The 17846-nt window shown below is 44.4% G+C and overlaps 1 protein-coding gene across 1 annotated transcript; it reads right to left on the reverse strand.

The window, feature by feature from the left end:
• Window positions 1–14064: 14064 nt before the first annotated feature.
• Window positions 14065–17371, reverse strand: GADD45A (growth arrest and DNA damage inducible alpha). Its single transcript, XM_047788696.1, has 4 exons — window positions 17044–17371; window positions 16417–16518; window positions 15939–16176; window positions 14065–14745 (listed from the first exon to the last, which is right to left on the reverse strand). Exons 1-4 carry the CDS (start codon window positions 17085–17087, stop codon window positions 14632–14634), a joined length of 498 nt encoding a protein of 165 aa, XP_047644652.1. The 5' UTR covers window positions 17088–17371; the 3' UTR covers window positions 14065–14631.
• Between the last annotated feature and the right edge of the window lie 475 nt (window positions 17372–17846).

Here is a 17846-nt window from a genome sequence, read left to right on the forward strand (position 1 = left end):
GATCAGAGCATAAATAAATGAAACAGAAACAAAGAAAACCATAGAAAAGATCAGTGAAACTAAAAGCTGGTTTTTTTGAAAAGATCAACAAAATTGACAAACCTATAGCCAGGCTTACCAAGAAAAAATGAGAGGACTCAAATTAGTAAAGTTAGAAATGAAAAAGGAGAAGTTACAATGGAGAAATACAACAGAGAAATACAAAGGATGATAAGAGACTACTACAATAAACTATATGCCAATAAAACAGACAACCTAGAAAAAATTAACAAATTCTTAGAAAAGTATAATCCTCTAAGACTAAACCAAGACAAAATAGAAAAGATGAATGGACAATCACAAGTACTGAAATTGAAACTGTGATTTAAAAACGTCCAACATACAAAAAAAGTCCAGGACCAGACTGCTTCACAGGGGAATTTTATCAAAAAATTTAGAGAAGAGTTAATACCTATCCTTCTGAAACTATTCCAAGAAACTACAGAGAAAGGAACACTCCCAAACCCATTCTATGAGGTCACCATCACCTTAATACCAAAATCAGACAAAGATACCACAAAAAAAGAAAATTACAGGCTAACGTCACTGATGAACATAGATGCAAAAATCTTCAACCAAATACTAGCAAACCAAATCCAGCAATACATTAAAAGTACACCATGATCAAGTGGCATTTAACTCAGGGATGAAAGGATTTTTCAATATCTTCAAATCAATCAGTGTGATACACCACATTAACAAACTAAAGAATAAAAACCATATGATCCTCTCAATAGAAAAAAGCTTTTGACAAAATCCAATACCCATTTCCAATAAAAACCCTCCAGAACGTGGGCATGGAGGGAACCTACTTCAACATAATAAAGGCCATATACGACAAACCCACAACTAATATCATTCTCAATGGTGAAAACCTGAAAGAATTCCCACTAAGATCGGGAATAAGACAAGGGTGTCTGCTCTTACCACTACTGTTCAACATAGTTTGGAAGTCCTAGCCATGGCAATCAGAGAATAAAAAGAAATAAAAGGAATCCAAATTGGAAAGGAAAAAGCAAAATTATCAGTCTTGCCGATGCCATGATACTATACCTAGAAAACCCTAAAGACACTACCCGAAAACTGTTAGAGCTCATCAATGAATTTGGTAAAGTTATAGGATACAAAATTAATACACAGAAGTTGACTGCATTTCTATATACTAACAATGAAAGATCAGAAAGAGAAATTAGGGAAACGATCCTATTTACCATCACATCAAAAGGAATAAAATACCTAGGAATAAACCTACCTAAAGAGATAAAAGACCTGTACTCTGAAAACTATAAGACACTGATGAAAGAAAGCAAGGATGACACAAACAGATGGAAAGATATACCAAGCCCTTGAATTGAAAGAGTCAATATTGTGAAAATGACTATACTATCCAAGGCAATCTATAGAGTCAATGCAATCCCTATCAAATTACCAATGGCATTTTTTCACAGAACTAGAGCAAAATATTTTAAAGTTTGTTTGGAAGCACAAAAGACACAGAACAGCCAAAGCCATTCCGAGAAAGAAAGATGGAGCTGGAGGAATCAGGCCCCCTGGTTTCAGACTATACTACAAAGCTATAGTCATCAAAACAGTATGGTACTGGCACAGAAACAGAAACATAGATCAGTAGAACAGAATAGAAAGCTCAGAATTAAGCCCTTGCACCTACAGTCAACTAATCTATGACAAAGGAGGCAAGAAAACACAATGGAGAAAATTCAGTCTCTTCAATAAGTGGTGCTGGGAAAACCGGACAGCTACAAGTAAAAGAATGAAATTAGAATATTCCTTAACACCATATTGAAAAATAACACAAAATAGATTAAAGACCTAAATATAAGACCAGATACTACAAAACTCTTAGATGCAAACATGGCTGAACACTTGCTGACATAAATAATAGCAATATCTTCTCAGATGCACCTTCTAGAGCAATGACGATAAAAACAAAAACAAACAACCATTTGATCCAGCAATCCCATTCCTGAGCATCTATCCAGAGAAAACCATGACTCAAAAAGATACATGTACCCCAGTGTTCATTGTAGCGCTATATACAATAGCGAAGACATGGAAGCAACTTAAATGTCCATCAACAGAGGAGTGAATAAAAACGTGGTACTTATACACAATGGAATATTACTCAGCCATAAAAAGGAATGAAATAATGGCATTTGCAGCAACACGGATGGACCTAGAAATTATGATGCTAAGTGAAGTTAGACAGTGAGTCACAAACATCATATGCCATCACTTATACGTGGAACCTAAGAAAAGGATACAAATGGTTTTATTTGCAGAACAGAAACTGACTCACAGACTTTGAAAAACTTAACAGTTATCAATGGAGACAGGTTAGGGGTGTGTTGCAGAGAGATGGACTGGGAGTTTGAGACGGACATGTTATAAAATTAAGTTGTGATGATTGCTGTACAACTATAAATATAACAAAATTCATTGAGTGTTTTTTTAAAAATAATAAACACTACTAGACTCCAGGCACTTACTATGGTTAGGTACTATTCCCAGCATTTTGCATCCATTAATTCACTTAATTCTCACAACAAACCCATGAGGTCACTACTATTATTATCCCTACTTTACATATGAGAAAAATCAAAGTTCAGAGAAACCAAAAATGCATTTGATATGCTTTAAAAAAAAAAACACCTGCATTTTTTCATGAGTTGTCAGTATGAAGGTAAGAGAAAAAACAGGCCTTGGAATTAGGAAATATGTTTCTGGTTGGACTGCCACTAATTTGCTGTGCAATCTTAGGATTTATATGACTTCTGGGCCTGTTTCCAAAAAAAGAAAAAAAAAAGATCTACATTGTAAGAAGGATTTAGTCTAGGTAATTATTAACATTTCTTCTCGTTTCCAATATTACACAAGTTTGGAAGAGGATAGCAATTCACTTTTGGATATTTTGGCCACTTTTGGCCATCTTCACCCTCAGTTATTTCACATTTTTCTCCTTGAACTGAAAAGCAGGAGGAAAAGAACCAAAGTCTAGAGTATGGGGTCATAGAAGGGTATGTGGGTTTACTGTGTATAATTATAGATATTTAAAAGATATTTAAAGAATCACTTCCTGATACTTCAGCTACTGACTCATCAGGACTGGAAAGAATTTGGAAGGAAAAATGAAGTGTAGAAAGGTATTTTGTACATAAGCAATTAATAGAATTAAGTGAGCAAAGTTCTTCAACACAGCATTAACCAGGTATCATGAGTTCATAAACACATAACTACAAAAAGAGAAAGAGCACATGGAGCATTAAATGTGAATAGCAGAGCATTTGGTTTGCAGAAGCCGGGCAAAGAGGAATTCATTCATTGGTTGAGCTTCTACTAGGACTGTAGTAGTGCCTATAAGCACTGTGCTAATATGTTCCAGGAGAAACCCAGAAAAAATTAGAATCTCCCAAAACAGGGTGAGGGTTGGAGGGGGGCAGTAGGAGGCAACACAAACAATAAATTACCATGCAATGGGGTACATGCTATTATAAGAAGTCACCGCCCTGAATGAGTCAGGAGAGGTTTCACAGGGGAAACAATATACCAGTTGGGCCTTGAGGGATGAGCAGGAGTTTGTAAGTGAAGAATTGGGGAAAGGATATTCCCAGCATCAAAAACTGTGTACAAACGCTAGTTTCTAAAGAAGTCTGGGGCATTGCAGTAAGCCATTTCTGGGGTGGGAGTATGGGGAGGAAAATGTTGACGGTGCCAGGAAGGAAGTTTGAGTCCATTTATCAAAGGTTAAGTGTTCCTATTGATCATACAGGCAAGGGGAAGAAATTGGTAGAGTTGTTTCGGCAGGGTCCTGACATGATAAGCTTTGTTTTCGTTCTTTTTTCTTTCTTGGCCACCCCTTGGGGCCAGGGACCAGAGCCACCTGCAGTTTCGATCTAAGCCACAGATGGGGGTGGTGGTCAGGGGAGGAATTGAACCTGCATCCCAGTGCTCCAAGGATGCTGCTGATCCCATTAGCACCACAGCAGGAACCCCGATAAGCCTTGTTTTCTTAAAGATCCTTAGAATGAAAACAAGGAGAATAAACTAGTGGAGAGGAACAGGCAGCAGCATTTCACAATTCTTTTACTAGTCCTTGTTTTTTGTTTTGTTTTGTTTTGTCTTTTTCTATTTTCTAGGGCCTCACCCAAGGCATATGGAGGTTCCCAGGCCAGGGGTCTAATTGGAGCAACCTACACCACAGGTCACAGCAACACCGGATCCTTAACCCACTGAGCAAGGCCAGGGATCGAACCCGCAACCTCCTGATTCCTAGTCGGATTTGTTAACCACTGACCCAATACGGGAACTCCTGTAAGTCCTTGTTAAACTCCTCCATTCCAAACCTTTCTCACCCTACTCGGTTCCCCTGTTTATCTCCTTCCCATCAAGCAAATAATCCTGCTTTCCCCAGCAAAAACACGCTGGGGCCATTCAGCCTACCTTCCCCCACCTCAGTGTCTCCATCACACCCCAACAAACAACTTCCATCAGACTCAGAGGTGAGAGGCAACCTCGGGTTCAAGGCCAAGTCCTCCAGCTATTCCCAAGGCCTCTTATCCCTTTCTCTCCTTTATCAAGATTTCCCCATAGAGGAGTTCTCCCGCGGCACAGCGGGTTAAGGATCTGCCGTTGTCAGTGCAGTGGCTTGGGTCACTGCTGTGGTGCAGGATCAATCCCTGGCCTGGAAGCTTCCATATGCCTTGGATGTGGCCACAAAAGAAAAAAAATAAAGATTTCCCCAGACCCCAGAGAGTGGTCCACAATCCCCGTCCTCTCTTCCCCACTTATCATCTTCTTGACCGACTGCAACCAATTCCCACTAACACAGCAAAACTGATTTCACCCAATAAAATGGCCAGCACACTCTTAATTTCAAAATTCAATGGAATCATTTAGTCTCTGCTTTTGGATGCCTCTAACAGTGGGAATTATTCTCTTCTGTACACTCATCATGCTGCCCCAGCAGCCAGCTTCCGTGACCTTTTTTTTTTTTTTTTTTGCCTTTTCTAGGGCCACACCTGCGGCATATGGAGGTCCCCAGGCTAGGGGTCTAATCGGAGCTGTAGCCACTGGCCTACAGCAACTCAGGATCCAAGCCGCATCTGCAACCTACACCACAGCTCACAGCAATGCTGGATCCTTAACCTACTGATCGAGGCCAGGGATCAAACCCACAACCTCATGATTCCTAGTTGGATTCGTTAATCACTGAGCCACGATGGGAACTCCTGTGACTTTAGATTCTCCTTTTTCCCATCTGACCCCTCTTCTAAAATCCCACCCTCAGTCCCAAATTTCTATCCCTGGCCCACTGCTACTCAATCTATTTGGAAATCTCCCACGGTTACATGGTGAGGATTCCAAAATCTAAACATGTTCAGCCCGGAGTTCCCTCGTGGCTCAGCAGTGTAAGCATGGGGCATTGTCACTGCTGTGGCTCTGGTTACAGCTGTGGCGAGGGTTCCATCTCTGACCTGGGACCTTCTACATGCCAAGGGTGCGGCCAAAAAAAAAACAACATCCAGCCCATTTTTGTTCAAGCATGCAGATTACCTCTTCTACTGGACATTTTTAATAGATAGTCACACAAAGACTTGAAACATAATGTGTCCAGGATTAAACCCACCTTCCCTCCCAAAACTTTAATTGATAGCAGTATTGTGTCTAAATTGCCCCAGCCGGAAACTTGAGCAGCATTTAAGAATTTCCCCCTCATTCCTTACATCTGATCACACAGCCTGGCCCACTTCATGTCCCAAATATGTCTAAAATCCAACCTTGATTTTCCTCATCAACGGCAAGTTCGGGCCCGTCCCATTCCCGTTGACTGATGAACAATTGCAAAAGCCTCCCATCGAGACTCCAGCCTCCATGCCTGCCCTGGTAGTAGGATAACCAACGGCTTCTGTTTACGTGGGACAGTCTTCGTTTTAGCCCTGAAATCTCCAACCCAGGAAATCCCTCAGTCCCTAATTTTAGTTGCAAATAAAACTAAAACCGTATTTTTAATTGAAAAAGAAATTAGTTTACGCATATTACTAGAAGTCCATGGGCCTCAGTTCAGGTCTAGCTGGCTTCAGGAGTTCTGCTTTCGAGTTTCACCTCTGCCCTTTGCTCTTCTTTATTTTTTGTCTTTTTAGGGCTGCACTCTCGGGCATGTTCCCAGGCTAGGAGTCGAACTGGAGCTGTAGCCGTCAGCCTACACCACACCACAGCAAGACAGGATCTGAGCCCCGTCTGCGACCTGCACCACAGCTCATGGCAACACCGGATCCTTAACCCACTGAGCAAGGCCAGGGATCAAACCCACATCCTCATGGATCCTAGTTGGGTTCGTTAACCACTGAGCCACGAAGGGAACTCCAGGCCTATATTCTTTTTTTTTTTTTTGTCTTTTTGCCATTTTTAGGGCCACTCCCGTGGCATATGGAGGTTCCCAGGCTAGGGGTCAAATCGGAGCTATAGCCTCCAGCCTACACCGGAGCCACAGCAACTCGGGATCCGAGCTGCATCTGCAGCCTACACCACAGCTCATGGCAACGCTGAATCCTTAACCCACTGAGCAAGGCCAGGGATCGAACCCGCAACCTCATGGTTCTTAGTCGGATTCATTAACCACTGTGCCAGGACGGGTACTCCGAGGCCTATATCCTAAAATTTACTTTTGAGGCTGGGGTGAGGGGTGCCAACAAGGAAGGTTCGTGGAATGAAAGACAGGGGAGCAGGATACCCAAGAACAGTGAGCAGCCATCAGCTGTTCCTTTACATTATAATCACCTCAAACCCCACCCCGCTGGTCTGGGCGATTGAATGCATCTGAGCAGAGTGAGCCATAGATCACTCTTAACCCACCTTACTTTTCTCTATAAAATTCTTGAAGCCTCCTCTTTGCAGCGCAAAGCCATGCTCCTCAAAAGGACACACAAGACGCCCCCAGGATCTGATCTCCGACTGCTTTTTCAGCCTACCTTTCCCAACTCCCTTCCTTAAGGCTTAATCCTCTAGCAAACACCACAGACTAAAAGAGTCCCTCCTGCACCACATTTTTCTCCCCTGACTCACTTCTAACTGTGCTTCAGGACTCAGGTCAAGCATCACCCTTTCCTGGAAGGCTTCCTCACCACTGCCACCGCCCTAAGCATACACTCACACACATACACACACATACACACACACACACACAGAGCGCATGCCCACACTTGCCATGCTGCCACACCACCTTGAAAATTCTCTGCATCTGTCAGCTTCCTGCACTAGACTGCAGGTAGAAACTGCCCCATAATCATCTTTCTACAGCAAGTTCCAGCACAGTACTTGGCACACAGTATGCGCTCAACCTTTGATTTTAAACAGAAACTGTTCTGATGATGCAAATGAGTGATAAAGAACCAAATTAAGTTAATGGAAATGGAGAGGTGAAACTAGATTAACAGAAATTAACATAATTTAATTGGATGGTGTCTTTCCATATTCAGTTCTGTGGGGCTAGGTAGCTTACTGGGGGAGAGGTCTTTTTCATTTAAATCACCCTCTAATTTGCAAACATAGACTAAAGACATAGACTACACAGGTAACACACATGCATAGAAAGTTACTACTTTGTGGGAGATGTAATTATCATTAGTTACATATATCCACTACTTCCAGGAACGGAGCCAAGTGTTTTCTATGCACTGTTTCCTTTGATCCCCAGAAAAAGCCAATAATGTAAGTAAGCCCTGTGTCGTTTCTCATTGTCTAGGAGAAATAACTGAGACCGAGAGAAGTTACGTTACCTTTCCCAAGTCCTAGCTGGGATCCAGGACCCAAGCCCACATCTTTCTGGCTATAAAACCTATTGTCTTAACTGCTCTACTCTTATTCTTCACCTTTTGCCAGCTCCGTCCTTAACAGTTACACAAAGAAGCAAAATGAAATCAGATGTGCTGTTTCTTGCAGAATGAATGCTTCCATGATTGTAATGTGATTACAATGTGGTGATGTAATCAGGTGTTAAGCAGGGATACCAGGGACGTTTGCCGATTTTCTGCATAAGGTCTCAGACACTTAATTGTAGAAAAGACGTGCGCATGAAGCACCCCGGGACACAAAAATCACTTTACCCGTGATGAGGTTCTAAAATGAAAGAGAACAATTCTTCCAACTCCCTCCTCCTGTTTCTTGTCTCTTTCAGTTTTCCTGAGGCTCTGTCCCACTTACTGGGTAAGTAAAAGATTAGATCCAATTAGTTTCAGCCTCCCCCAGGCTAACCTCTGCCATCTGACTGGCCTCTTTGAGACAGTAGTTCACTGCAGAATTCTGACTCTCCCCTTCCTTGCCATGTGGCTTTGCAGGGGTCTCCCGACCTCTCAGAGCCTCGGGTGCTCCGGCTTGCAATCAAGTGGATTAATAAATATGAACGCACGTAAAAAGTCAGAAAGTACGAATGGACATAAGAAAATTAGGAATTCTACACACTTCCCAAGCACCTACCGTGTGTTTGACATTGAGCAGTACTCTGGACGACAGGTTGTTTATATCATGCTGTCAGCTTCTTCCTCGTCTTATCCAAGTGCCCAGCGCTGTGCCTGGCACATACCAGGTCAGTTGATCAGTCAGTTCAAGGCACTGCTAAGAGCCATCTTGTCTGTGGGCCCTCCCACCTTTTGTGGTCCTTGTAACTTATACAGCAATCACCTTCGTAAATTCTAACTCTATCCACAAGTAGCAAATTGTTCTAGTTATACCTCTTCCCTGGGAATCTCTTCGACCTTTGCAGGGAAGTTGTATTCCTCAGCTCCTGGAGGGCTGACAGCAGGGAGACAGGAAACTGATCCTGTGAACGCCGCCCCCTTCCCCTCCCCTGAGATTTGCAAACCCTGATTCTGCTGAATTTCAGGTGGGAGAACGCCAAGCAAACAGGCAGTGCCTCTCAAACTCCCTGGATAATAAGAATTACCTGAAGTACTTGTTTAAAAAAATAAATTGAGCCTTTCCCTAGCCCCCCTTAATCTGCAGCTCTTGCAAAGCGGTCTTACAGGTGTATTTTTAACACAACGCCCATCAGTCTTCACTATCATCGGAACAATGTGAGAAATTCTGATGGTATAAATAACCTCATTTTGCACAGGAAGAATCTGAGCCCCAGACTGACAGCTGTTTATTGGGGGGCTGGGGAGAGTAGACCCCACGTGCCTAAGAAGATTAGGAAGGGAAGCCTGAGACCAGCAGGGTTGGATCTACAATAGGGAGGGGTGAGGTCTGTGGCAAACTGGAAATTCTTGTCTTACTGAAAGGGAGGGGCCTCCCTCAGCTGCAGCCAGTAGCTGCAGTGCAGAATGTGGGCCCACTGTTGCCACTTATAACGGATTTCCAAGTGAACCAAAAATCAAGGACATTTCTAAGATGTTTCTGCTTGGTCAATGTTGATTCCAAAAACACTTTTTGAAAATATCATGTGAGTCACATTTCTCTTGCTCCCAGTTTCCAACCTTGCATTAGCACTTCGTGAGCCAGGATTTCATCTTTTCCCTGCCTCTGTCGTGGTCTCTTTTCTCCGTTTGAACAGTTCTTTTTAAATGGCTTTTAAGCATCTAATAAAAAAAGGCTGGCCTGCAGGGCCCTTCATGGTCTGCTATCTATCACCTTTCCCCAGGTCACCACCTGTCGATGGAGAATATGGGTTCCAGGGCCAGACTGCCTCGGTGTGCATCCCAGATTTGCCACTTTCTAACAGACTCTGGGCAAGTTTCTCTGTGTATCAGTCTCCCCGCTTTCAAAATAGAGCAATAATAGTACTTACTTCCACAGGGTTGTTAGTGCAACTGAGTTATTCTGATGTGCTTAGCCGTGCTCAGCTTGGAGCAAGCCCTGTGTTAAGTGTTGTGGGTACCCCAGAAGCTTGCCTCAAGTGTGCCTCAAATGTGTACCCTCCAGAGCTGCCATTCCCCTCCTGGAACAAAGGCCCTTCACCCACTGGGTCTCACTGGATCTGGCAAACCTTCCCGGCTCCCACGCACGCTCAAGCCTTGAACATAACACTGCAGCACCTGCGTTGCAGGTGTCAGTCTTCCGCAATAAATTGTGCACATCCTTGAAAGCAGAGACTTTTTCACTTTTGTAGCCCAGGGACCTAGCACAGTGCCAGGTACCTGATGGGCTTTCAATAAACAGTGTTAAAGAAGTGAATACGCTGATCCCAACTTCCTTACATGATGATAAACTTTTTTCTTTTTTTTTTTTTTTTGGTCTTTTTAGGGCTGCACCTGTGGCATGTGGAAGTTCCCAAACTACGAGCAGAATCGGAGCTACAGCTGCCAGCCCACACTACAGCCAGAGCAACGCGGGATCTCAGCCACGTCTGCAACCTACACCAGAGCTCACAGTAAGGCCAGATCCTTAACCCACTGAGCGAGGTGAGGGATCGAACCTGTGTCCTCATGGATACCAGTCGGGTTCGTTCCCACTGAGCCACAATAGGAACTCAGATGGTAAACTTCTTAAGGACGGGGGCTCCTGCAGGCTACGTCTAAGTATGCACCATAGCACCCAGCAGAATTACATTCACTGTTCAGTCAATTAGGTCATTTGTGAGGTTTGCTAGTTTCAAGGCTAGCTTCTGACCAAAGCACTTCCTACCTTTTTCTACATGTCATCCCCATGACATCCCTCCAGAAATTTTTACCCTTAGGATTCCCACTGTGGTTTTCTCGGCCTCTCTCATGTTACTGGACCCTTTTGCTGTGGATTTTATCTATTGCTGTCCATCTCATTGCTTTGCTAGGCTGGGAACTCCTTGAGGTCAGAGAGAATGTCCGATTTTTTTGTAAACTTCTATATAACCAGCCTAGCTCCTTGCCCATAATAAGCACTCACTATTTCTTGGTGGTCTTCATGAATCGAACCTTCCCCCCCCACACACACACAGAGTTTCTTACCTAAGGATCATTAAAAAGAAAAAAAAAAAAGATTCAACTCCATTTGAGGGATGCTGGCCTGGTGCTCAATCATACTATTGAGGGTTTTGTTAATTGGAGGGAAAGACACCTCACTGTTTGCAGCCTTTGACCACATATCAAAGAATAAAATTTAACTCACAGAGATGAAAATTGAAGCAAGGATTTTATAAGGGTTACAATAAGGCATCTCAAAACATGCTTTGGAAATACTTCCAATTACCAATCCACAAACAGCTCTTTCCTAATAATGACCCTTTTTTCTTTATTTGGGAAATAAAACCTATGTCATAGGAGATCAGTCCTCTCATTATACAAGTTGAACTTTCTGAGTGCCTTGGTGAGCTGAAGAAGGGAGGGGGCAATGCTATTTTTGGCACTGAGGTGAAGCTGCCAGTGGAAAAAAATAGATATTTTCCACCAACAATGCACCTTAGATAGATAAGGGGATTTTTGTCCCTGTTGTAACATTTCCACCTACTTGCAATAAATTGGTTTAATAGTGTTTAAAGCAACAATTGAAAAACGTTAGCATCATTTAGAAGTTGAATCTGTCCTGGTCGGGTCATTGTGCACTTGTTTACAATTAACTGTTTCAGGATTGGAGCTTTCAGTGCCATGCTATTTTTGTGTTCTGTTCAATCAGGAGGAAAGAACAAGAGTTAAAACTTAAACATCGAAATGGCACCATTGCATGAATTGCTGAGATTTTCCTGAAACAAAACAATCTGAAGAATGCATATTGCCGCTTCATACCTCTAAGCACTAAGAATCGAGAATACAGATTCAAAACACTTTTCCAAGTATATATACCATAGTATAAGCCCCAGATTTCTCTGACACCTTAAAAGCTTTTCTATTGCTTTCACCTGTTTTAATGAGACACACTGTATTGAGCGCCTGTCCTATGCCATGTAATTTGCATGCATTATTTCTAAATCATTTGGTCAACAAATGTTCATTCAACACCTACTGTCGGCTGAGAAGTGAGCTAAGTATTGGGCTAGCAATTACAAACTAGACATTGATTGGTTCTTACCTTCAGGGAAGTTACAGTTTTATAGGAGAGGAACAACTCTGCAAGTTGGTTAATTTTATCTCCATTTTGCAGACGAGCAAAACAGGATGCAAAGGGACTAATCCTGGCTGTTCCTAGAGCTCCTTTTACCAAGCAAGGCTTCTTCTCCCCACTCTGCCTTCCCAGTTTAATTATCTTTGCAGAAGGGTTTTTAATCAAGTAACTGGGCAAAAGAACTGAAATTTTTTTTTTCTTGTCTTTTGTCAAGGCATATGGAGGTTCCCAGGCTAGGGGTCGAATCAGAGCTGTAGCCGCCAGCCTATGCCACAACCACAGCAAGGCAGGATCCGAGCTGCGTCTGCAGCCTACACACCACAGCTCACAGCAACGCTGGATCCTTAACCCACTGAGCAAGGCTAGGAGTTGAACCCGCAACCTCATGGTTCCTAGTTGGATTCGTGTCCGCTGCACCATGACAGGAACGCCCCAAAATATTTTTACTTTAGTGGGAACGAGGAAAAAAATTCTGTTTAAAATTCACTGCTCTCAATCTTTGGATAAGGTAAGAAACAAATATTAACTACCAGTTATGTTTTGGATTGAGCACTGGCTTAAATAAGACACAAGTCTAAACAAGGCCTAAAGCCCCACATTTCTAGTAGATGTGGAAAAACAGAAACTTAATTGCAAGGCTCATGAGGCTGTTATTCCTAAGATAGGCAGAAACTTCCACTTTTTGTTACTGTTAGCTGGTTTTTTTGTTGTTGTTGTTTGCTCTGCTCTGATTTCTACTTTTTCCTGATTGTATGTAGTCAGGACAAGGATGAGAGACAGATGGCAGGGGAGCCATGGGGGGTTTGAGACGTAGGCAAAAAAAAAAAAAAATCCTGTGGACTAAAGCTATATTTGGCCTCGCCTCAGTGGGCATTTTTGCTTTCTTTGGCTGTATCTACAAGAGGTTGTTGCATTTAATTATCTAGTGACCAGTTCCAAGTAAAAGATGACAGTTCTGCTGAAGCCTTTCATTTTTTTTTGCTCTCTTCCTCCACCTCACCCATCTGCTGTCATTTAACCAAACCCCAGAGAACCGAAGCAGAAACGTTCTGCTGGAAGGCACACAGCTCTAGAAAGAGAATAAGAAGAGCACCAGACTCTTGGGCCACTTCCCTGTTCCCTGCTTCTGCTTCTGCAAAATGCACAGCCTTGGACTATTACGGTCACTTTCTAATTGGCCTTCTTACCTACAGCTGCTTATCCCAATAACCCGTCTTTCAGGCCCCAGCGTTATCTTCCTAGAACACTGATCACGTCACTCCCTGCGTGAAGGCCTCTGCAGTCTGGCCAAAGTTTACAGAAGGAAGCTCAAATGCTAAGAGTGACACAGAATGCCCTTCAGTCTGGGCCTGATTCCCACCTACCTTTTCAGCCTTATCTTTCCCTTATCTCTTTACACCAGAGGCACACACAGAATCACTCTTTGTTCCCTGAACAGGTTTTGGTCTAAGCCTCCACACCTTTGCAGAAACTGGTGCCACTGCTAGCGATATCCTTTTCTTGTTTTAAGATCCATATAAAATGATCGCTCCCCAGGAAAAACTCCACTTGTCTAGCAGGTAGCTTTGATCACTCTCTCTCCCTTCTTTTTACCCAACATGTTGCACATAATCTTATTACAGCACTAGTGTCATCAAACTGTAAGTATTTACTCAGGTTTTGCAGGTGCAATGTCTAACACTTCTTTTCCTTAAGTCCGACCCCAACTCCTCTTAAATCACCTTTGTTTTTCTCACTTTGGATATAGCGTAGAGCAGGCCATCGGTAATGTGTTTGCTCAAGAATAAATAAAAAGCAAAATTATGCCCCCGTCTGGCCCCCAAATGTTTAAAAAGCGGAAAAAAATTATATATACATGTACAAACGCACACAGCTATATACAGAAATGCACATACACCACATGCATATGAATTCAGAAGGGTTTTAATTTTTTCATATTAAAAGAACTTCTTTAAAAGAAAGTCCAAGTTAAAAGAAACAAGTGTACACATTAAGAAATGATGCAATTATTCCATACCAGTTTATTGTAGGTATTGTGTTTCAAAAAAATTTATAGCATAAATAACCTTTCATGTCATAAAATAACTTAGTACAATTTATAATAAAACTTTGAGAATTTAACATCTCATCAAAATACAATAAAATATGGTTTTAAAATATGATTAACCCTTTCTGCTTTTTTTACTTGAGGGCATATAAACCCAAAATACCCAAACTACTGCTGAACATTTAAACTTTAACAAAACATATTTGGTTTATTTAAATGTAACTCCAACCATCCTAAATTAATACATAGTTTTGTTTTCCGTCCTGCGTGGTTCTTTGTAATTTTTGTTCCTTTTGACTTGCATTTCTGTTTCCACACAGCTTCCTTCTTCATTTTTACCTCTTTCCATCTGCAAAGTCATCTATCTTCGGGCCCCTGGATCATGTAGTTGAACTCACTCAGCCCCTTGACATCAGTTTCTGTAATCCTTGCATCAGTGTAGGGAGTAACTGCTTGAGTAACTACAAAGGTATTTCAAAACTTCAGTGCAATTTGGTTCAGTTATTTTCATTCAGATGCCATCACCGTTCAGGAAGATTAATCACTGGAACCCACTGATCCATGTAGCGACTTTCCCGGCAAAAACAAATAAGTTGACTTAAGGCAGGATCCTTCCACTGCGATGAATGTGGATTCTGGGAACAAATTTAGAAAAATAAATTTACTCTTAAAAAAAATCAGCATTTGCTGCTAATTACACCACTTTTGAGAGGAAAATGCCTGAACATTCATTACTTTGGCTGTATGACTTGGAGACCAGTTCCAAGCATAAAAAGTAAAATTTCTAAGTGGTCGAGGTTTCTTGCAAAATCATTAAGGATAATTCTTTACTAAGCTGTATTCTGCAAAGCCTGAACACATGCAAAACCCACTGAGCCATATATATATATATATATATATATATATATATATATATATATATATACACACACACATACACACATATATATGTATGTATGTGTGTATATATGTTTGCATGATAATATTTATTCATTTTTGCATGTGAGTTATTATTCACAGGCTTGTCCTACCAAACTTGTACCTTGGCAGAGACCTCAGTGAAACAACTGTGAGAAATATTTCCATGCTGTGCTACTACAAGGTGAGAGCTGCATAGCAGTTAACTAGGATTGCCACCTGTTATCCTCCTAAAAGAGAGTAGTATTTTTCAGGAGTAGCAAAATAATTAGGCTGCCACTTAAGCAGATCAGCCAAAACGCAATAAAAGGTAAAAAACAAAACTATCACGTTGACTTCTGTAAACACAAGTTCTCTACCTACCAAGGTTTTGGTTGGTTTATTTGGTTTGGTAGATAGAGGAGGCTCCACTTTAAAAAAAAAAATGCAAAATTGCACACAAAAAAAATTCCACTCTATTCTTTAAGGTATTTCTAGGGAATTAATAAGGTATGTCTCCTACACCATTTCTATTTTTAGCTCGGACTGGCAGAGAATGAGGCTGACTCCTTAATGAGGGTGAGCCAGGAATTTATTTGGCTTTATCTAATCTGCCCTGCTAAAGGAATTAGTCACGGGAGGTAGTGCAGATGTAGGTAGGGAGTAGCTGGGCTGACAATGCTGACTCACAAGGATCCCTTCCGCTTCTGGCAGCTTCCAACGTGCTTAGACATGTTCTGTACCAGAGAAAATCCCGATGATGAAACTAGCACATCTCGGCTGAAAGTCCAGCCACACTCTATAACAGGGCAAAGGCGCCTCGTTCTTGACCGCCACCCATTCCAGATCTGCAATCAGGCGACTCTTAGCCCATCTGGACTTCCTGCCAGGACTCTAACCCTGACCTGGCTGCAGTCCCCTTCTCCCTTACCGTCACCAGCACGCAGTGCAGGTCCGGGGGCTGCTCCGCGCCCTCGCTCGCGGTGGGGCCCGCGTCCGTCTCCAGGAGCAGGAGCTCGGCCAGCCGGCCGGGGTTGCTGACTCGTAGGATGTCGATGTCGTTCTCACAGCAAAACGCTTGGATCAGGGTGAAGTGGATCTGCAGAGCCACGTCCCTGTCGTCGTCCTCGTCCGCCGCCAGCAGGCACAGCACCACGTTATCTGGGTCGCTGCGAGCAGGGACCGGGCCGGTGAGCCCAAAGGCACGACCCGCTGCGTGGGAGCCCGCACCCCCCGCCCGGGTCGAGGGGGATCGCGCCCTGGCCCGCTCGCTGCCCCTCGGACAGACACGGGGCAGGTGGAAAGTGGCAGGAAGGAGCGCTGCAGGGTGAGGGGCGCCCCGCGAAGGCGACCTCCCGGGGCTGAGGCGGGAAGGAGTACCACGAGAGACACCCCAGGGCCACACTTACACGTTGAGCAGCTTGGCCGCCTCGTACACCCCGACGGTGATTGTGCGCTGACTCAGGGCTTTGCTGAGCACTTCTTCGAGGGCATCCCCCACCTTATCCATCCTACGAGCAGGCAGAGCGAAGAGGGTCCTGTCAGCCTGGGGCCACGCCTGGCCGTTACCGCCCCCTCGCCCTGCACCCTCCCTCCCGAGCGCAAGGGCCATCGCACACTCGGCCTTGTGCAAAACCCGGCGCTCTCCCGGCTGTCATCCCCCCATGACCCCTCCTACGTCCAGAGTCCTGTGAGAAACCCCGTGAGTGACACCCGCCACCCTCTCCTGAGGACAGTGCCAGTCGTTGGCGCTGGGCTCAGCCACAGGCTGCCGGCCGCAGGAGCCACAAGGGCAGGGATGGTCACTTCTGCCCTTTGCAAAAGCTTAAAGGGGTTCGACCGGCGTGGAAGGGGGGGCACGCTCTTTACGTCCACGCGCGCCTCTGGAGTGTTCCCAGGGAAGAAAGGCGGGAGAGAAGGTGCCCTCGGCAAACTTTTAACCTCTGGCCCCCCGAAAACCGTGCACAGCCCAGCAGCGCTAAGGTGCATGCAGAGGACGACGAGCAGAGCTCAGGCAGAGGCGCCGGCCCACTTACCTTTCAGTCTTCTGCTCTCCAGCCGAGAATTCCTCCAAAGTCATATTGCAACTGCAAGTCCCCTACTGAGAGAGAGCGGCGTGCGGGTTGCTCCTGCCACCGCGAGCGCGCGGGCGCCTGTTCTCTGCGCTCCCTCGCAGGCTACTCCAGCGCCCGCTGCCGCCGCGCCGTCCGCCCCTCCCGCCCCGCTCGATCGCTCGCTGGCCTCCTTAGGGCTCGCGGGCCCCCGCCTCGCCTCGGGCCACGACACCGACACGGCAGCTGCCTCACAGCCACTGAAGGACAAAGGCCCCGCTCGCCAGAGTTATCCTGCCAACTCCCAGCCAACCAGCACCCGCTTTATTTGCATACGCGCAGCTATTGGGCAATGCAAATCAGCCTGTTCCAACAATTTGACCCCGGCTGCTGGAACAAGGCTGTGAGGAGCGGAAGGGGGAGGAGCCACGTGAAAGGCGAGCCTAAGGGGCGGGGCTGGGCCGGGGCAGGGGAGGGGAGGGCGGGGTCCCGAGCGGACTGTCTTAGCCTGAAGGCGGGGCGGATGGGAGAGGAGGTGGTTGCGGGGGGGGGGGGGGGGGGGGGTCGGGTCTTCAGCTTGGGCTGGAGTAAGCTGCCAAATGTTTTTCTAGTTGGTGCACATTTTTTTTCTTTATTGTCGTTTCATGTCTTTTGTGTTTGGGGGCTGCTATTAAGATCTATTTTCAGGGTTAATGCGTCCAGGTCTAGTAATTCTTAATAAGCAGGTTACATAAAAAGTGTCCAGACCTCTGGGGCAAAGTTTACCTCAGAAGTGTTGTTTATTTAAG

Source organism: Phacochoerus africanus, chromosome 8 (assembly GCF_016906955.1).
Source record: "Phacochoerus africanus isolate WHEZ1 chromosome 8, ROS_Pafr_v1, whole genome shotgun sequence".
Taxonomy (NCBI): domain Eukaryota; kingdom Metazoa; phylum Chordata; class Mammalia; order Artiodactyla; family Suidae; genus Phacochoerus; species Phacochoerus africanus.

Bases quoted from the DNA above. Each gene is read 5' to 3' on its own strand.
- GADD45A (XM_047788696.1), bottom strand. From the start codon at position 17,087: ATGACTTTGGAGGAATTCTCGGCTGGAGAGCAGAAGACTGAAAG. The intron at 16,519-17,043 runs GTAAGTGGGCCG...GCCTGCTCGTAG, and splicing joins GGAGAGCAGAAGACTGAAAG to GATGGATAAGGTGGGGGATG. The intron at 14,746-15,938 runs GTAAGGGAGAAG...ATTTGTTCCCAG, and splicing joins TGCACTGCGTGCTGGTGACG to AATCCACATTCATCGCAGTG.